Source organism: Sciurus vulgaris (genome assembly GCF_902686455.1).
Source record: "Sciurus vulgaris genome assembly, chromosome: 10".
NCBI classification, from domain to species: Eukaryota; Metazoa; Chordata; class Mammalia; order Rodentia; family Sciuridae; genus Sciurus; species Sciurus vulgaris.
Genome location: NC_136470.1, coordinates 117,705,754 through 117,725,288, shown reverse-complemented (window position 1 = coordinate 117,725,288; position 19,535 = coordinate 117,705,754). Strand labels below are relative to the sequence as shown.

The 19,535-nt window shown below is 40.5% G+C and overlaps 1 protein-coding gene across 3 annotated transcripts in view; it reads right to left on the bottom strand.

Moving 5' to 3' along the window:
* The window catches only part of LOC306638137 (collagen alpha-4(VI) chain-like), a 157,080-nt gene that overhangs the window by 87,599 nt on the left and 49,946 nt on the right, over window positions 1-19,535 (bottom strand). For all 3 annotated transcript variants that reach the window (XM_079101271.1, XM_079101269.1, XM_079101270.1), the window contains 7 exons: window positions 18,267-18,355; window positions 15,625-16,227; window positions 12,617-13,204; window positions 11,308-11,913; window positions 7,032-7,661; window positions 3,275-3,820; window positions 2,364-2,918 (listed from right to left, as the gene is read on the bottom strand). In XM_079101271.1, the coding sequence (XP_078957397.1) occupies window positions 2,364-2,918; window positions 3,275-3,820; window positions 7,032-7,661; window positions 11,308-11,913; window positions 12,617-13,204; window positions 15,625-16,227; window positions 18,267-18,355 (3,617 nt within the window). The remainder of the gene's footprint in view (window positions 1-2,363; window positions 2,919-3,274; window positions 3,821-7,031; window positions 7,662-11,307; window positions 11,914-12,616; window positions 13,205-15,624; window positions 16,228-18,266; window positions 18,356-19,535) is intronic.

The following is a 19,535-nucleotide window of genomic DNA, read 5'->3' as shown; positions in this document are numbered from 1 at the left end:
GCTTCTCATTAAAAGTCTCCCGATGCATACATAATGATTAGTGCTTGGGGTTTTGACAGCAAACTACTGGAGAGTCCAAACCCCCCCCCCCCTCTCTCTCTCTCTCTCTCTGCCTTATTTTTCTCCTCTGGAAGTTGGGCATAATAATAATGTTATAAGCTTCATGTGGAGTTGATGGGAATGTTATATGGGAATATAAGATTCTTGTATACCATCCAACACGTTAGAAACTGTGCTGTGCACACAATGGAAGAGCCACATAAGAATCTCAACTGTGCCCCGCTGGAGACAGCCCTGCCTTGAGATCTCTAGTTATATGGAATGATATGTTATTGCTTAAGTTGAGTCTTCTATAAGTAAAAACATCCTAATTGATGTGCTTAGTTATTTGTAGGCAAAAACATCCTAATTGATAAGGATTTTTTTAATACTTGTGAGGTATCAAGGAAGACAGAGGATGTGAAAGTGCTTCATAAATATCAAAAGTCCATGTTCTACCTCCAGGTTGAAGGCTGCAGGACCTTGTCAAGAGACACCTAAGTGAAAGTATGAAGGTGAGCCATATTCCCTTTCCTTTTTTCAACATAAAATATTTAACAAAAACTTCCAATTAATAGTGTATATATATTTGGAGACAAAATAACAAAATGATCTATATCTTTTGTGGGAATGCTGGGCTTCTTCCTAGGATCCATATACTTTGTTCTACATGATTCTGTTCTCTGCCTTATTTCACAATGCTATGCTATATTATACCATCCTGTGACACTCTGTGCTATACCACTTGCTAAACTATGCTTTGTGAAGCTTCACTATACTACTTTATATGTCTCACCCTCCTGAAATTGCAGTCTGAGAATGCACCTGGGAGTCTGTTAGAAATGCAAAATCAAAATCTGCACTTTAACAAGATATCTAGGTGATTCAAAAACACCTAGAATAAACACCTAGAAAAAAGTTTGAAAGACCCTGTTATCCTCTTCTGTACTTTACTGTACTGAAAGGCGCCAGAGTGCAATATTTAGCATACAAACTCTAAAACCAGACTGCCTGTACTTCAAACCTCAGTTCTGCTATTAACTTTGGCCAAATAAACCAATTTATCTATGCCTTGAGTTCCTTTCCGTTTTTTAAAACACCATCTATGTTGTCGTAGAGCTATATAAAGATTAAATGTTTTAAGATATAAAAGCCCTTGAAACAGACATACACACACACACACACGTACTATTAAAGGCTAGCTATTCTGAGAATATGGTGGCTTGCTGTAAAACCTCACCCCATGTGGGTATGAGCTGGAGCTTTCCTTGCAAACATTCTCTAGCTCTGTCATCCCTGGGAAAAAAGAGCAGAAGAGTAGACGCAGGCTGTCAAGAGGAGAAACACCTGTCTCTAGCCATTGTGGTTTTAGGAAAAAAATCTTGAGGAGGGGGAAACTGGATTGAAAGTGGGCCATGATGGCAGTCCTGTAATCCCAGCTACTCGGGAGGCTGGGGCAGGAGAATCACAAGTTCTAGGTCAGCCTCAAAAACTTAGCAAAGACCCTGTCTCAAAATAAAAAATAAAAGGCTGCAGATGTAGCTCAGTAGTAGAGCACAATGGATTCCATCCCCAATACCACTAAAAAGGAGGAGAGGGACTAAAGATGACCTTGGCCATACTAAAGTAGATTGGCAACAAAGCAGAGGGTCCCTTGTGCAGAACCTCATGGCAAAAGACAGTGTTTTCTCATCCCCCTTATTATGTATAACTCATATGCATTGATTTTGAAAAACTATGTTCAAATACACACCAAAAAAAAGACCACATTTTTCTATTTCATAAGAGAGACTGCCTAAATGATATTGTTCTCTGCTTCTAATTCCCTGTTGCCTAACCCTCTGGAGGGTTGTGTTCACACATGCCGGTCTGGCTTTCTGTCTGCTCTAAAGAATAAAGGGAAGAGTTGTGAGGAATTGTGGAGACAGGGTTCAGGCCTGTCAAGACCACAGTGATTGGCTTGGGGATGTGGCTCAGTGGTGGAGTGTCTCCCTGGGGTGCAAGAAGCCCTGGGTGGGATCCCTACCACCACAAATAAAGATATATAACAGTGCTTCCTGCTTCATGTTGGCACCTGTAAGTAAATAAGTAGAAAAAAAATTTGGAGTGGAAAAAAAAAAAAAAAAAGACCGGTGACAGCCAGGAGAATAATTAAAATAATCTCCAAGAGATGGTGAACCACAGTGTCAAGTGCCCAGATCCTAAAAAGTCATTTCCCATCCCCTCCCAGTCCACCTGGCATGATCAGTGTTTTATATTAAGAGCCAGCTGGGTCCCTGACACCTATGATGACTTGTGAATCTACTAATTGCTCCATCACTCACCTTGTGGATTGCAGACTTTATAAAGAATATTCTTCTCCAGGCTCTGCAGGGATTCAAATTTTCCTTCATAGTATATGTTGTCCTTATCATTAGTAATCTCCAAAAGCTCGGAACTTTTGGCTTCTCCCACCCCAATGGCAAAAATAATTATGTTTCTGTCCCTGAGAGCCTTAGCTGGTATGGCTACATTATCCTGGGAGACCCCATCGGTGATCACAATCAAATATTGAAGAACACTGGGTCTCCCTCCTTTTGAACTGTCAAAGAAAGGCAGAGTGAAGTTCAAGGCTTTCCCTGTGCGGGTGCCGTCGTTCATTTGCTGGACAGCCAAGATGGCTCTGCGAATATCCACCTTTGAGGAATATTGGCTGAGCCTGAATTCTTCCTGAGGGGTTGAGCTGAACTGCAAAAGGCCAATCTGAATTTCCTCAGCACTGATATTGGATTGGTTCACCATCCTCTCCATGAATTCCTTCATCTTTTTGAAGTCTTTTGGGGAGATGGATTCTGAACCATCTATCAGGAAGATTATGTCAGCTTTCCTATTCTTACAGGCTAGGAGGAAAAGGAGCAGAATAGAATATTCATTCAGAGTCTGAAACCATTACAAGTTTTCAGGAATAGTCTAGGATGGTATATATACAACATGAAAAGATTTTCAAAGGGAATGGAAGAGGAAGTCAATAAAATAAAATTTCTGTAACTCAGCACAGACCAGTATCAAAATAAGAAACAGCCTTTTAGTAACGATATAAAATTTGACCAGCTTGGTTTATTCCAGGTCAGCGTCACTTCAGAATGTGCATTCCTGACTTGCCAACAGTGAATCACACTTAGAGAATGAAGCATATTCAAATAGGTTAGACACAGATAACGTGAGAAAGAGAAAGTGAAGTAAAAAAATGTCTTACTCTCTGAGGAGCAGATGTCCTGTACCACTTCCTGTTGGATGGCCTTCAAGGAATCAAATTCATACACAAAAAACACCTTGTCTTTTGCTATTTCCTGAAGCTCAGTAATGTCAGCGTCTCTTACTCCAATAGCATAAATGACGACTCCGTCACCCCTCAATCCCTCCGCGGCCTCAGCCACTGGGTCTGAAGATTTGCCATCAGTGATGACTATAAGATATCGAGCAACATTGATTCGGGCAGTGTCTGCAAAGACCTGAGTCATGTTATTCAGGGCCTCTCCGGTTGCAGTACCACCTCCTCCCTGCTGGATGTCATCAATGGCTGCCTTCAGCTCTGCCACACTGGCATACTGGCTGAGGATAAATTTGCTTTTAATTTTGTCTGAGTACTGAATGACTCCAAACCTCACTCTGTCAGACCCAATCTGGAACATCTTTATCACCTCATTCATGAACACCTTCATTTCAAGAAAATCCTCTGGGTTGATGCTGCCAGACCCATCGATAAGGAAGTAAATATCTGCCTTTTCGATATGCACACAACCTGGGTAATGAAAAGAGGAAACAACCGGTTAGAACAGAGTCTGAGATGGTGTGCAGTCAAAGCCATTGATCCTGATCTCCACCATATTCCCTCAGCACTCATTATCTCCTCAGCTCCCTCACCCTCTGGTGGGACAACTCTGAGGTGAGTTCTCGTTCCCCTGAGGATCCAGCAGAACTGGGCCCCAATTGCCTACAGCAATAGCCTAGAGGTTACCTCTCACTCCCTGTTGGCTGTCTCCCCTTTCCATTCTATATAATTTTCCCCCACTTTCCATTCTTGAATTTCCACTCCCTTACCAGTATTCCTTAGGGTCACCCCCAGATAAATTCCTCACATCCTAATCCTTGTCTCAGAGTCTATTTGATCATATTCACTCAACACAGGAAGTAAATATAACCTGAAATTTCTCAAATGGGAAAGTTAAGAATAAAAGTTAAAAGTTAGAGGATCTTTGAAGCTATGAATTGTCTCCATTTCCTTCATCCTGCATCACATCCAAGTCCCACTTTTTAAATGCATGGGCAGGAGTGTACTTTCTGAAATTTAATTTAATTGATTTAAATTAATCTGATTTAAACTAATTTAAAACTTTCAGTTTTAAATGAGCCTAACTGAAACTACTCACTTGGTATTAAGGTCTAGATTCCAAAGGGCTCCTAGATTTTGACAGCAGGCTTGGCTCCTTTGCAGCTGAATTTCCTGTCAAATAAGACCTCAACTTCTACTCAAGAAGCTTATTGTGAGGCATAAGTAAAATCATGTAAACACAACAGAGCTGAGTGCTAAAATTTTAGGATTAAAATTATCCAGTTTTTTTTATTTGTTCTTTTTACTCATACATGACAGTACAATGTATTTTGCATTCATGGATATACATACATGGAACAAAACTTATTCTATTTAGGATTCTATTTGTTTTAGTCATCTAACAGATTCCTCAAAAAGAATGAAACACTTTTCTCCTCGCCTTTTTAAGTGAGGTCAGCCAGCCTTGTGTTATTCATCTCTGCATTCCCTTGACCCAGGGAAGAACTAAGGACCTTTTCATGTTTCTAGCTGTTAAAAGGGGAAATGGTCTGAGGACAGAGTTGATCTCCCCCACTCCCCCCTGGGAAGAAGACCTAGGTCCATGCACTATGTGGGACATAACTTACACTAAAATAGAGATAGAGATAGAAATAGACATAGAGATGAGATAGAGATAGAAATAGACATAGAGATGAGAAGGAGGTAGAGATAGACATAGAGATGAGATGGAGGTAGAGATAGACAACAGAGATGGAATAGAGAGGTGAGTTTCATCTGAAGGAAACTCAAATTTAATTAGTCATCCTGTATTTCATCTGCCAACCCTACCTCAGAGGATCACACGTTAGAAAAGAGCGTGACTTAGAGGGGTAGAGGAAGAAGTCTGCCCCTGTGATAGGTATTTGCTGAATCCTGGAGAGCTGGGGGCAGGGATTGTGGGAACATGGGGCTGAAACTGGGATCGTGCTTGGAGACAGCTAGATGGCTGCCTGGAGTCTGAGAAAAGGACCTCTGTGCAGAAAGAGGCATCTCTCTAGCAGTGACCTAAAACACCTCCACTACAACCCATTGTGCAGAAGAGTCAAGGGCCCTGAACACTACCTGGCATATACATTCTTTCCAGTCTTGGCACATGGGGAGTTTTGGGGGTTGGGGGTTATATCTTATAATCTGGATACTGCCGAGCATCCACATCTATTACCCACATCATGTGCTTAGCAGTGTCACATAAAAATAGCAAATGACCAATAAGTGGTAGATAGTATGATCATTATGATCATTTAGGATAGAATTCTGGTAAAAATCATCAATGCCTCTATTTATCTCTGAGCTTTCCCCACCACTATCTCCTCTAGACTTTGGGACGATTTTTCCGTTTTCAGATAGGTTTCTTCTTTGCTGTGGGAAACAGCTCTCAATTCTTCATACTCTTTATGAATTAGACTCCTAAAGACAGGAAGTGGACAAGGAAATAAAATTCATCTTTAATAATTTTCTTTCTCATTCCAAGAGAAAGGGACTGAAAATTCAGGTCAAAGAGAAAGATGGAAACTTATTTACATATTTCTTATTTCTACACCTCAGGACAAGTAATCAAGAAATTACAAGCTCATTCAGCATTTTTTTTAACTCAGTAATTTTCCCCCTGAAGATATAATCACAGCTTTGAATTTTTAAGTCAGATATCTACATGTCAATGATTCTCATTTAAATCTACGATTCTAATTTGAACCTAAGAAATACCAGCATAGGTGGACAAAAATAGACAAGTAGGCAGATAGAGACAAAGATGTTTTTAACAGCCAGGAGGCAGCAAATTGAAGATTCAAACTTTTAGGGTTTTTTTTATTCCAAAATGCATATACTTTTTTTTGTTTTGTTTTGTTTTAGCTGCATATACAGTAGGAACTCTCCTAACTAAACCTCCACCTAATTAACTCATCAGATAAATTGCTGGTCTCCCTTCCTTCTGTAAAACATGAATGTTGCTCCCATGGCTTTGCTCCACGGAAAATAAGCTAACTACGAGAGAGGTGGGTTTGCTCCCAGCCTGTCTATGGCAGTTTTATTATAATTACACAATTAATCAGATATTGTGAAAATCAATAAGACACAAGTGTGAATGAAAGAGATTCATTACATCTATGAAAACCAGCTTAAATGCTTAGAAAATAATAAAGATAAGTTGTTTCCAAGACATTCTTGAGATCATAGAAATCAGTAAGGATTTCTGTTCTTGGATTGTTTCAGAAATGGCTACATTCTCTTCCCAATTTAAGGAAACTGAAAGCAGAAATTATGTGCAATATGCTCTTTTATGGCTTATGAAGAAAACACACAGAAATTCAATATTCAAAGAAGCCTTGGCCCTACACCAGAAGATTGGCAAGTATCAATCCACACTGAGTTCCTGAGGGTTTCTACTGTAAATCTCTTCCGAGTGTTAAAAGGGTTGAAAGGTAAAATAGAATAAGATGGAATGTTCAGTGTTTACTTCATATTCTTCTGCACTACTCAGGAAAAAGAAAAAAAGAAAGACTTTCTAGGTTTTGGGTTTCTCTCTTTTAATAAATTGACTCTGGCATTTTTTCTCTGCTGTAAGGTAGAGAGGTAGGTATATAGCAAGCAAAGTAAAAATTTAAAAAGAAGAATTAATCAAATTTGGAAAAGGTCTTCCTACCTTTTTGTGGAGTATAGACCTTTCCAGGAATGAACGCTGTCCTGTCCATAATCTCAGGGCAGAGCTGACTTTTAAGCTCGCTTCCCACAATGAAGAGTTGCAAAAAGGATTCAAGGGGAATGGCATGCTTCCAAGGAGGATATGTGACCATCTTCTCCAAGTCCTTGCTCTCTGAGGCATGCTGGGTGCCCACTGCATAGATGGTCACCCCTGCCCTGCGAAGGTGAGAAGCAGGTCTAGACACACTGTCTTGAGAGAAACCTTCTGTGATGACCACAGCTATCTGCTGCACACCTTGGTTGGACCGGCCACCCTTCTCCTGAATGAAAACTTCATTCCTCAGGAAATCCAAAGCAGCACCAGTCTTTGTCTTTCCTCTTCTTCCCTGGTAGGTTAATTTGTCCAAATGCTCCAAGATTTTGGCTGAACTCTGAAATGTATCCAGTGAAAATTCAAGTCGTGGTTCCTCACTATAGAAAACCAAGGCAATTCTCACAGCATCGGAATGAATGCTTAGAGAGCTGACGGTCGTCTTTAGGAAATTGACAACTTGTTGAAAGTTGGATTGCCTAGCTCTGCTAAAGTCCTCGATGAGGAATACTAAGTCAGTTGGGATAGCAGTTGGACATGCTGTAAACAACCAAAACAGAAAGAAGTGTTTTTGCATGAGAACAGAGAAATAAAGACAACATCCATATATAAAGTTATATTAACATACAATATTTTAGTATTATAAATTATATTAATATATGAGCTTCATGCATTTTTTCATTTTGAGTTTTTCTTTATTTTCCCCAAATTTTTATTGGCACATTTGAATTATATATAGTAGTTATTACAGTCATACGTGCACATGATATAACAATATGATTTGGTCAATACCATTCCCCAGTATTTCCCCTTTCCTTCCCTTCCTCCATCCCCACTCTCTTTCCTATACTTTACTGGTTTCCCTTTGCTTTTAATGAAACACCCCCTCTTCTTTTCCTTTTTCCTCTCTAGCTTCCACCTATACGAGAAAACATACAACTCTTGAGCTTCTGAGTTCTCTTATTTCACTTGACATAATGCTCTCAAGTTCCATCCATTTTCCTGAAAATGACATAATTTTGTTCTTCTTTATGGTTGAATAAAACTCCATAGTGTATATATACCATATTTTCTTTATCCATTCCTCTGTTGATGGACACCTAGGCTAGTTCTCTATTGGGTATGTATGGCCACAGTGTGATGAATATAATTCTTCAGGATAAATACCAGTATTGCAGGGTCATATGGTATTCTGTTTCTAGTCTTTTGACAAACCTTCATACTGATTTCCATAGTGGTTGTACTAATTTACAATCCTACCAACATCCTCTCCAGCATTTTTTTTACTTGTATTCTTGATGGCTGCCATTCTAACTGGAGTGAGATGAAATCTCAGCACAGCTTTGATTTGCATTTCCCAACTCCATGCACTTTAGAATATAGTGTAAGACTTTGTTTAACAAAGAACATCACAGGGTTCATGCCTGTCTCGAAATTCTCACAAGAAAGAGTATTCACATCATTTGCAAACCACATAAAGGTAAGAATATCCACAATAAAATACTTAAGATCATTTTTCAACTTATCTGTCTCTTAGAAGAATAAGTCTAGACTAGTTTAGGGGTTTTTTTTTCCTTTGTTTTTCTAGTTTCAAGAAATCTTGGGTCAAATTCTCTTTTATAGGTCTGAAACCTCCTCTATTTAATAATTATTTCCTCTCTCAACGAAAGTTGGGAATAGCAAACTGTGACTAATTTGTACACCTTGTTCTGATAACTGTCATGTTATTTCAACAGAGACAATATGAAATGTTATAGGGTTCTGTGTAAAATCTGTTCAATTATTGGGTTAGCTGGCTATTTTATTTTGGTATAAAAGGACCTCCCCTTCAGCCTTCCTCAAGTGGAGGAAGGAAGCATAAACTCCATGCCATGCAGAATCCAGACAACACCCTCCCTATCTGGGGCAATGCCTAAAGTAGGGAAGCCCACCATGGCCATATGTCACAGGGTCCAGATCTGCTTTGATACATGATAAAAGAAATCTATCAAAATTACATATGCCAAAGGCTAAAACTAGTATATGGACAACTGAATATTGTGAAATAAGATCTAGAGAAGATAATACAGGGCCACGGAGTAAACTTTTGACTTATCTTTGATCTCTTGGTATCCTGTAATTTCCCTTATGGTTCTATTTTATAAAGAATCAACAATCAAGCCTAGATTTTAAAAGTTTAGCAAATCTAGAGCACTTTCTCTAGGAACTCCAAACATCTTTGGCTTCTCCCTTCCTTCCCCCGATGGTACCAAGTGTGCTGTTATTCTCTTTTTGGGTCATCTCCAAGATTCAGCTCTTTTGTCATTATCAGAGTCACTGTTGGACTGGGCCCAGACATTCTCCACATGTGACCAGATGGCAGTTCAGCCTTAAATACCTTCTAAGTCTGAGGTACCACCTAGAACCCAGCCTGCCCACCACAGGGTCTCTTCAGATTTGCTCTGATCATGTCACTTTTCCTGTTTAAAAGCCTCCAGTTACTTGTAGTGCCTTGGGACCCTGTAATCAGAACATATCCTACCTAATCTAATCTCATCCCTTATAGCTTCTAAACCCTCTCTCTGGTCCCAGTTGGTACAGTTTTTTCACTTTCTTTCACATTTATTCAGACTACTTCCACTTCTATATCCTTATCAGGAGTGTAGAACCCTTACCTGGCTCTTCCCCTTGCCAAAGTGCCCTCTTCCCTTTTCCCCATATACCAAGATAACACCCTACTAAGGGACCAGTGCAATTCCTCCTTTTCACATTCTCCAGGAGGCCTTCTTTTTGCTCTAATTCTACTTAATGTAGTATCTACAGGGTGCTTCTTAGTTCATTGTTACTCTGCTGAATTTTGCTCTTCTTGTCTCATATGTGTTTGTCTTTTCTGCCTATAAAATGGCAAAGGCCTCAAGCTCCAGACGTTGGGAGGTCTGAGGAGAGGCATGACAATTCAGAAAAAGGAGAGATGAATTTTTGATGTTCAAATCAAGGGATCTTCACTAAGAGGGCAACTTAAGAACTGAAAGGTAAATTTTGACTGTGGGTATTCCAGGATGATAACACAGTGTTTGAGGATAGAGACAGAGGTGGGAAAGCTAGACATATATATGGCAAATAATGAATAGTTCAACTTGGCTGGTGAATGGAATATATAAAAAGACTTAGCAAGAGATAGGGCACAGTGGTTCTCAGCCAATAGTGTTCATTGACAGGAGACATTTTATGTACGAGGGTATTTGGGGTTGCACAATAATTGGAGATACTACTGGCAAAAATCAGGATTGCAAAACCTCTGACAATGCCCAGGAAAATCCTGTAATATGAATTGTCCTACCCAAAACACTCATAGCATCTTCCTTTAAATGCCAACCTAAGGAAAGATTTTTTAATCCCTTGGGAAAAGCTTGTTTATGGTAGCTTGGATTATTGTTCAGAAATATTCATTTCTGCCAGGTGCAGTGGCACATGCCTATAATCCCAGCAGCTCTGGAGGCTGAGGCAGGAAGATGGAGAGTTCAGAGTCAGGATCAGCAACTCAGCAAGACCCTGTCTCTAAATAAAATATAGAAAGGGCTGGGGATGGGGCTCAGTGGTGAAGCACCGCTGGTTAATCCCTGGTACAAAAAAAAAAAAGAAATATTCATTTCCATGAGAAGAATATACTTTCTTATTCCACTGATGTTGACAGTCATATGATTTTCTTTGTCCAATGGAATGTTCATAAATGTGGTAGGAGTCTGAAAAGTACTTATGTGATTATATTTCTCTCTTGCACCTCTACAATTACCATGGAAAGAATATGCTTAGACTAGCCTGATGACCCCAGGAAGTAGATGAGAGATATGAGGAGCAGAGCCAAACTTAGAGCAGTCAACCCCCAGCCAAATTCCAGGTCTACGGATGAGCCCAGGAGACATCAGCAAAGTTATCAATTAGGCCCGGTCAAGATCAACTAACCAGAATCTGTGAGAATAAATTATTCTTTTCAGCCACTGACTTTTCAAATGATTTGTTATGCAGAATCCTTGTGACAAACAGAGTTGATACAAGATGTGTACCTCCTTCTCTTCCTATTCACTCATGTTAGGGTCCCAGCACTACGGGATCCAGAATGCCCCATTTCTCTGATCTTGCCCCAGAGTTTCCTCTTTGACAGTGAGACCTTTGACAGTGGTTCACATAGCCAGGGACCAAGCCTTACCTACTGCAGCTTCTTTTGTAGCCTCCGTCCTGAACTCTGGCTGTCCAGTCCCTTGGATCACCACACTCACATTCTGCATTACCTGTGTGAGTCCATCTTCTCCCTGCACATCATACACAAGGGCTGGGGACCCTATCCCCTCCAGTTCTCCCCTGTCAAAGTGCTGCACACCCACAGATACAACTTTCACGCCTTTCTTCCTCAGTGTCTGTGCAGCATCCCAGATCTCATCCTCAGATTTGCCAGAAGTAATGACCACTGCATACTGAGGAATGCCCTGCAGAAACCGACTTCCTGCAGCCTCCTGGAGGAAGGTCCGATGCAGGTACCGCAGAGCTTTGCCTGTCCTCCTGGAGCCACCTCGGAGCAAAAAGCGCTCACGGACATGAGTCATCAGCTCCTTCTGTGTCTTGTAGGTATTGAACAAAAACTCAGTGTGACCTTGGTCACCATACTGAGCCAGTCCAATCTGGTACTTGTCCCTGCCAACCTCCAGCATGCTAACCACTCTGGTGATGAAATTCTGCATCCACCGAAAACTGGTCCATGATGTCTCCCGCGAGGTGTCCACAAGAAAGACCACATCTGCATAGGCCTTGGTGAATTCTGGAAGTAAAGGAAGGAGGGAGAGGAAAAGACAGAGGACAAAGTTAATCGAATCAAGCTCTTATGAAAATTTCATAGCGTGGCCAAAGTAAGAAGGAAAGGTGCTGCATCTACACAATGCTCTATATTTCGTACTTCCCCCTCCTCTGTGTGGATGTTGTCACAGTCTCTCTCCCTCTTCTGGCCTATTGCCTCTATTTCCTGCTTTATTAGAACCTTCCCATTGTTCTTTTTCAACCAGTGGAGCAAGTCTGGAAAACTAACCATTACTAAGTAGTTAATCTGTATTAGAGTTTTTTATACACGATCTGATTCTAGTCCTCATAAATCATTCTTTTGGGCAATTATTATTATCTCCATTGTGCCAGTGAAGAAACTGAAGAAGTAAAGCTGCTTGTCAATGCTCACATAACTAAAATATGGTAAATGAAAGATTAAAAAGCAGGCCTTCTAGACTCTGAAACCCATGCTGCTTCCTCTAAACAACATGGTAGAATGTTCTTTTTCTTCATTTCTACTTATGAGAACTCCATCTATCCTTCAAGCCCAACTCAGACATCCCTTCCTTTAGGAACTACCCTAGATTCTCCACAGATGATAGACATTCCTTCTTCTGCCTCCCACGATGCTCCCACAAGTATGTTGGCCCATAGAAATGTTAAATGGTTTGGTTGCAATGTTAGGTTTTGACACAGTTTCTTACCTTTTATCTTACTCTCTACAGCTGAGCACAGAGTCTGAAGAAGGCTGCCTGAGAATTCCTGCAGGATGTTGAAGTTTTCAGTATTGAAGAGAAACTTCTCAAATGGCTCACTGGCTATTTTTTGTAATTCCTGGACATCCTGAACATTGACTCCTACCACATACACAATAACTCCATCTTCTTTCAGCTGGTCTGCTGCATCCTGGACTTCATCATTTGACTCCCCGTCTGTCACCAGGATAACTATCTGAGGAACCCTGTCCTTGGCCCGGCTGCCACCTGTCTCAGTCAAGAAGTTGGTCCGGATAAATTCCAGGGCACTCCCTGTGTTTGTGCCTCCCGTGCGGTAGGGAAGGTTCTGGATATGCTCCAGGACCACACTCTTCAGAGTGTACTGGTTCAGCTGAAAGGCTGGGTAGATGTTGTCATTATATTGGGCGAGCCCCACTTGGACCTGGTCACTACTGATATCAAGCCCCAAGACAATGGAATAAAGGAAGTTCTTTACTTTCTGGAAGTTCTGAGGTCCAATGCTAGTAGAGCTATCCACTAGGAACACAATATCTGCCAGGGCTACTTCTCTGCAAGCTGCAAAAGAGAGAGTAAAAGGCATGGAGTCCCTGGGTCTTTACTAAAAACACTTAGAATCAATGGCACTAAATGGTGCACAGACAGGAAGAGCAATAGCAGGCAGGTGATAGTGGTTGGTCCCCAGTGCGCTCAAGTGACATCACTTTCCTCCACTCCGTCATCTTCTAGGACTTCAGACCTGCTCTACTGATACCTCCAACATAGAAATCCACTGGGATGATCCCTTGAATCTTATTAAAGAAGGAAAACACTGGTGTGAAATGAACAGCAGACTGAAAAAGGAACTTTCCAGTCCAAATAAGCCATCAGCCTCCTATCTTTTCACAAAAGGAATGTGCTGCACCAGCAGGGCAGAAAGGTGGAACGTGTTCCATGTTCCTTGATACATTTCATGCAACACTACCACTCTGTAGCTCTGTGACCTGTTTATCACTCACCTCTTTGAGACTTAATTTGCTTCTCTACAGCACTGAAATCTTTATACTAGCCATCAGACTCTTATGGAGTTGTTTGAAGGATAAAATAAGATAATCTCCCACAGCTGACACTGTCTGTGCTCTTCCCAGGTCCTTTTGGATTCCTTTTCACTATTTCTGTGCACTGCTCTTTGGAAGGTTTCCCTCCAGCTTTTGGAGCTTCTTCATTCACAGTTGAAAAACTAAAAAATGCCCAAGTCTTTGCTTAACCCAAATTCAGGGTCAATACAGCTTTAAGGCATGGAACGATTTTCCAGGATCAGGTTAAAACTACTCTTTGTGGAACTTTTGCCTGAGATCACACCCTTTCTTACTTTCCTCTACTTCTCTGTCCCTCAAACCTGGTATCCTTGCTTGTGACACACCACATGTATCTGAATCCTTGTCTCAGGCTCTGTTCCAGGAACACTACCTAACACATCTGCTATAGAACAATGGGTCCACTCAAAAAGACCTGGGATGCCTTGTGTTACCTTTGGCCTGTTTCCTCATCTGAAAAATGCAAGTAATAACACTCATTACCTGCATATCCAACAAAGTTGAGATGATGGATCAGTCAGATGAGCAAAGTAAGCAAGTTTTGAAAACTATAGAGCACCAAGCAAATGGTAGTTATTATTACTATGTTTCTAAAACCTCTTTGTAAACTTTAAAGTGCTGTAGAAAAGTAAGAGGCATAATATTTATTTGTTCATGCAAATGCAGAGCTACAATTTCACACTGCTGCATCAAAGGATCCAAAGTATGAGCACTCCTTCCCAACTCACCTACTCTATACAAAATACCAAAATACTACTGTCATGTATAACTAAAAAGAACAAATTTTTAAAAGAATTAAATATTTTTAAAATACCAAAATAATGAATGAATAACAAAGGCTCTCTCCTCTTGTGGATTTTGATGGAACATACAAGCAATTTTCTCTTTCTCTGTTCAAAGTATAATAAAACAAAATATGCTTTATTATGGAGATTAGTAATTAACTTATAAAGAATCTTCACCAGCTTATGTTCCATTTCCAATAGAAGTACTAAACTGATGACAGCTACATCATCAACACAGGTAATGACAAGTAACACTAGGTGATGCTTTTGGGCACTTCTGGTTGCCTATGCACTGGGCCAACCACTTCTCTTGTACAATTTTGTTTAATGCTTTCAACAACTCTCTAAGACAGATAGTTTCATCCCAGAAAGAAAATTTAGATTCAGAGATATTAGCTTACTTATCCAAAATGACACACATAGAAAGCAGAGAATTAGCCAAGCATGGTGGCACATGCCTGCAATCCCAGCTACTCCGGAGGCTGAGGCAGGAGGATTGCAGGTTGAGGGCCAGCCTCAGCAATTTAACAAGAAACTGTCTCAAAATTTAAAAACAAATAAATAAAAAGGGCTAAGGATATAACTCAGTGGTAAAACACCCTGGATTCAATTCTTCATACTCAAAAAAAAAAAAAAAAAAAAAGTAGAAAGTAGAAAACTAGAATATGACCCAGGTCTTTCTTTTTCCTAAATTTTCCCTCTTGACCAGTACATTATACCAAACACTGGCAGTGAAATAAGCCCACTTCCTAGGAGAACTACGGCCCTCTCCCCTGTTCTGCACCCATCCCCAGGTTATATGGATAAGTTAATTTAAGAATAACAATATCTTTCTAGAAACAAATAATCCTTCATTCAAAAATGGACTTAAACACTACATCCTTAATGCCAAATACTAATATACTAGTCCATAGAACCAGTGTAAGATCCACAGGATTGATAAATCTTTGGTTAGTGATTAGAGAAGAGCATAGAGCACAGACGACTTAATGAAATTTTAATTCAAAATTACACATGCAGACATATGGAAAATAAGGAGAGTAGGAGAGATGAATAAGAGCAAACGCTTTGAGTTTTGTGACATTCAAAACAGAAAAAAAGAGAGAATTCTGTGTACCTGGAGACACAGGGCCAATTGGTTGAGCTGCCTCTGCCAAAATATCACACAGCTCAAGCCGCAGCTTCTGGGCAAGACTGGCCAGCCCAGAGAAACTGGGAACAAAGGAGGTAAACTTCTCCTTGGGACTACTTGCAATCTCCCTGAGCTCTGCCTGAACTGCATTTCCGATACCAACAGAATAAAGTAGGATGCCTGCCCTCCTAAATGCCTCAGCAAGTTCAGGAACGTGGTCCTCAGCCTGGCCACTGCTGAACACCACAGCGATCTGGGGCACCCCTTGGCTTGCACGGCTCCCGGCTCCCTCCTGGAAGTGGTGATCTAGAATGAACTGCAGAGCCAGGCCCAACTTGTTGCCCCCAGACTTAAATTGAATCCTCTGAATGTGTCTCAGCACATCGCCTTTGCGGTGGTAGGTGGACAGCAGGAACTCCGAATGAGGCGCATCACTGTACTGGGCGAGACCCACACGGATGGTCTCTCTGCTGACGTTAAAGCCGTTAACCAGGACGTACAGGAAATTCCGCACACTGCGAGCATGTTGGGGGTTGATGCTGGTGTCCACCAGAAATACCACATCTCCCACAGAGGCCTCCCTGCAGACTGAGAAAGAGGTGCTTTAAGATAGAATATTATAAATTGACAGCTACTGGCTGGAAATTCATCTCTCCCAATGCAGTGACTTACCCCCTACATACCCAGGTCCAATGGATGCCAGTATGCCCACAGCCCCAGATCTGCAAACATCTCCTTTGCTTCCTTGTGGCTGCCCATCCAATCCCCTGCCACCCTCCATTCCTTTCTGGCATTTGACCCTTCAGTTAGATTCCTTACCCTGACTCTCCACACATCCCTTGAACTTAATAAAAGAACCCAGTTTTGTACTGGTAGTGGGTGCTGCTGGTACCCACTGAAATCCCCTTTGACTGGCACACCTATTCCCCCAGCTGCTGCCAGGGCTACAGCTAACTGCTCACATCTGTGAGAAGAAAGGAAGGAGGTAGAGTGGGAAGGACACACTTACACGGGTGGGAATCTTGAACAATAATGAAAACAAGGGAATCAAAATTTTAGAGCTGAAAATAATCCCGTGAGACTATTCCATGCAAAGTTTGTAACCATGAGATCCATGTGACCATTGAGCACTTAAAATGCAGCTACTATGAGCAAGAAACTAAATTTCACATTTTACTTCATTTTAATTTATTTTAGGTACTCACACGCTAATGGTCACTGTATTGAATAGCACAAGTATAGAATAAGGAATCTAATTTGCCCAAGTCAGAAAGTAGGAAAATAAAACCTGAAAAGGAAAGAACCTCCTATAAATCCATTCAAAGAGCTAGATAGAACCCAGGTCTCCTAACTTCCAGTCCATATCCTGAAGGTTAAATTTAAAATCCATGTTTCACGCCAGTCACGTTGGCTCATACTTGTAATCTCAGCTACTTGGGAGACTGAGGCAGGAGGATCAAAAAGTTTAAGGTCACCTCAGCAATTTAGGGAGACCCTATTGCAAAATGAAACAAAAAGGGCTGAGAATGTAGCTCTGTGGTAGAGTCCTTGTTTAACATGAGCAGGGTTCTGGATTCAATCTTCAGAATCAAAGGGGCAGAAAAGTCCATGTTTTAGAAAAGTAAAGGCCAAGTGAGAGCTTAGACAGAGAAGGACTGGAGGAAGTTGGTCTAATCCAATCCAGGGAAAATAAATCCATCTGTCACTTCTGCAGTGGCTTTGTCTCCCTTTGACTCTACAAAGTGCAATCTTGTTGGGAAAAAATAATTCAGTGATTGTTCCAGGGCTGGCTTACTGGTTTGTCCCATAAATATCTCTTTCAGGATCAATCAAATGCAAACCATGAAGTGTTTCCCTCATCTCTCCAAGCAGAAGAAATCTCCCAGCTGTAGGAATATTTCTCAGACAAGTATTGGTTCCATCATGTGCAACTGCTGAGATGTATTACATTTTCATACTTTGTAACTTTCTAAACCCCTCCACTAGAGCTTTCTAGTTTTAGAAGGTTTTTGAAACATTACAAGATTGACTATCACCACTTCTGTTCACAGGGATGGGAGCCAGGGCCAAAGGAAAAATTTAGAAAGCTTCATGTTTTTTCCCAACAAATAACAGTCTATGTAATTATATTTGAATATTTAAACCTCATAGTGTCTCAGTGGGGCTTCAGGCTACTCAAACAATCTTCTCTTGATATGACTTTCATTTTGAAAACTCTCAACACTATTAAAATGACTACAAAAAAATTTGTAGCAGTATCACCCGTATTTGGTGAAACTATCCATCTCGTGGTGACAATTATCCTCTTGGAACAGCTCTGCTAAAGAGACAAAGCAGAATGCAGAACAGGCCCCATTTACAAAAGCACTTGAGAGCCTGGTATTACATTCTGAAGTGTGGTACTTTTAATATCTCTCTATTTTTTGTGTGTCATTTGAAATTAAGTATTGAAAAAAAATCAAGTACCTATCATTTACTAAAAGTTCCCAGATTCTGACTAAATCCTCCTTCAATTAATTGATTCCCCTTTTTTAAGTATGAAGTTCCTGTAATATTTTCTAAGACTGTCAGGAACACCAGATTCCTGGCAAGGTAATCATTTGATCTTAAAGATTCCCATGCATTACCAATCCTCTGTGCTCTGATGAAGCCAAAACTAGCTGCAAGGGAGATGGTGGCCCAAAACATCTTCCAAGTCTCCATTCTAGATGCAACCCTAGAGAGAAAAAGAAACCCTGTAATTTAAAAATGTGCCTTCATACATTTAAAAGGAGTACCTCATATTGCATGTAAATTATATCTCAAATGACGTTATTTTTTAAAAGCACAATTAGACCCCCAGATCAACACTTTATGAGAATAAAGGAAGCTGGGTGTGGTGGTGCATGCCTGTAATCGCAATGACTCAGGAAGCTAAGGCAGGAAGATCACAAGTTCAAGGCCAGACTTAGCAATTTAGCAAGACCTAATCTCAAAATTAAAAAAAAAAAAAAAATGACTTTTTATTTTTAAAATGTAGCCCTGGAGTTCAATCCCTACTATAAAAAAATTTAAAAATAAATAATAAAGAAAGAAATGTTGCCACATTGTTTCAATTATGCAAGGGAACTGGTCTTGTTGATCTGACTCAGGAAGAATTCTGTAAACACCCACAGTGTACACCTCAGACTTGACTGTTGAAAAGTTGTCCAGATGTGGCTATAAAAGGAAAAAGCATACAGGGCATGGGATAGAACTTCTGTTTCACACACTGAATTCACTTGATGGAACATAAACATGTCTCAATGATTTTGCTTACATTTTTATACAAGAGTTTGATGACCCCATAAACATTTGTAGCATGTAGAAATATTCAAATATCTCAGGAGCACATCTGCCTGATAAAATCATTCCAGCCCAAAAATACTTTATAAACTTCCAGAAGAAGCAGAACATGCCCATCTTCTCCCCTAAGTGAATTCATATCCAAAGCATCCATTAAAATCATTTACTCTTGATTTCATTTCTGTTTTTCCACTCTATGAAAATACCTTTGTTTAAAAATAAGAACAACATGGGGCTGGGAGATAGCTCAGTTGGTAAAGTGCTTGCCTTGCAAGCACAGGGCGCTGGGTTCTATCCCCAGCACCACAAAAAAAATAAGAACATGGTAGTCACAATTGAACGAGGGGTCCAAGTGGGGCAGGAGATACTTCATCTTTGCATCCTTGGATATCCAGTTGCACAGACAGAACTCTTGGAGAGAGGTTACCTGTATTTGAACCTCAGATCCTCTACTCAGTAATGGTTCTTAGGCAAATTGCTCCACTTCTCTGTGCCTCATTTTCCCCAACAGCACCTACCTTGTGGTGTTATCAGGATTGAGTTCATTATTATAAAATTCTAAACTTGTGCCT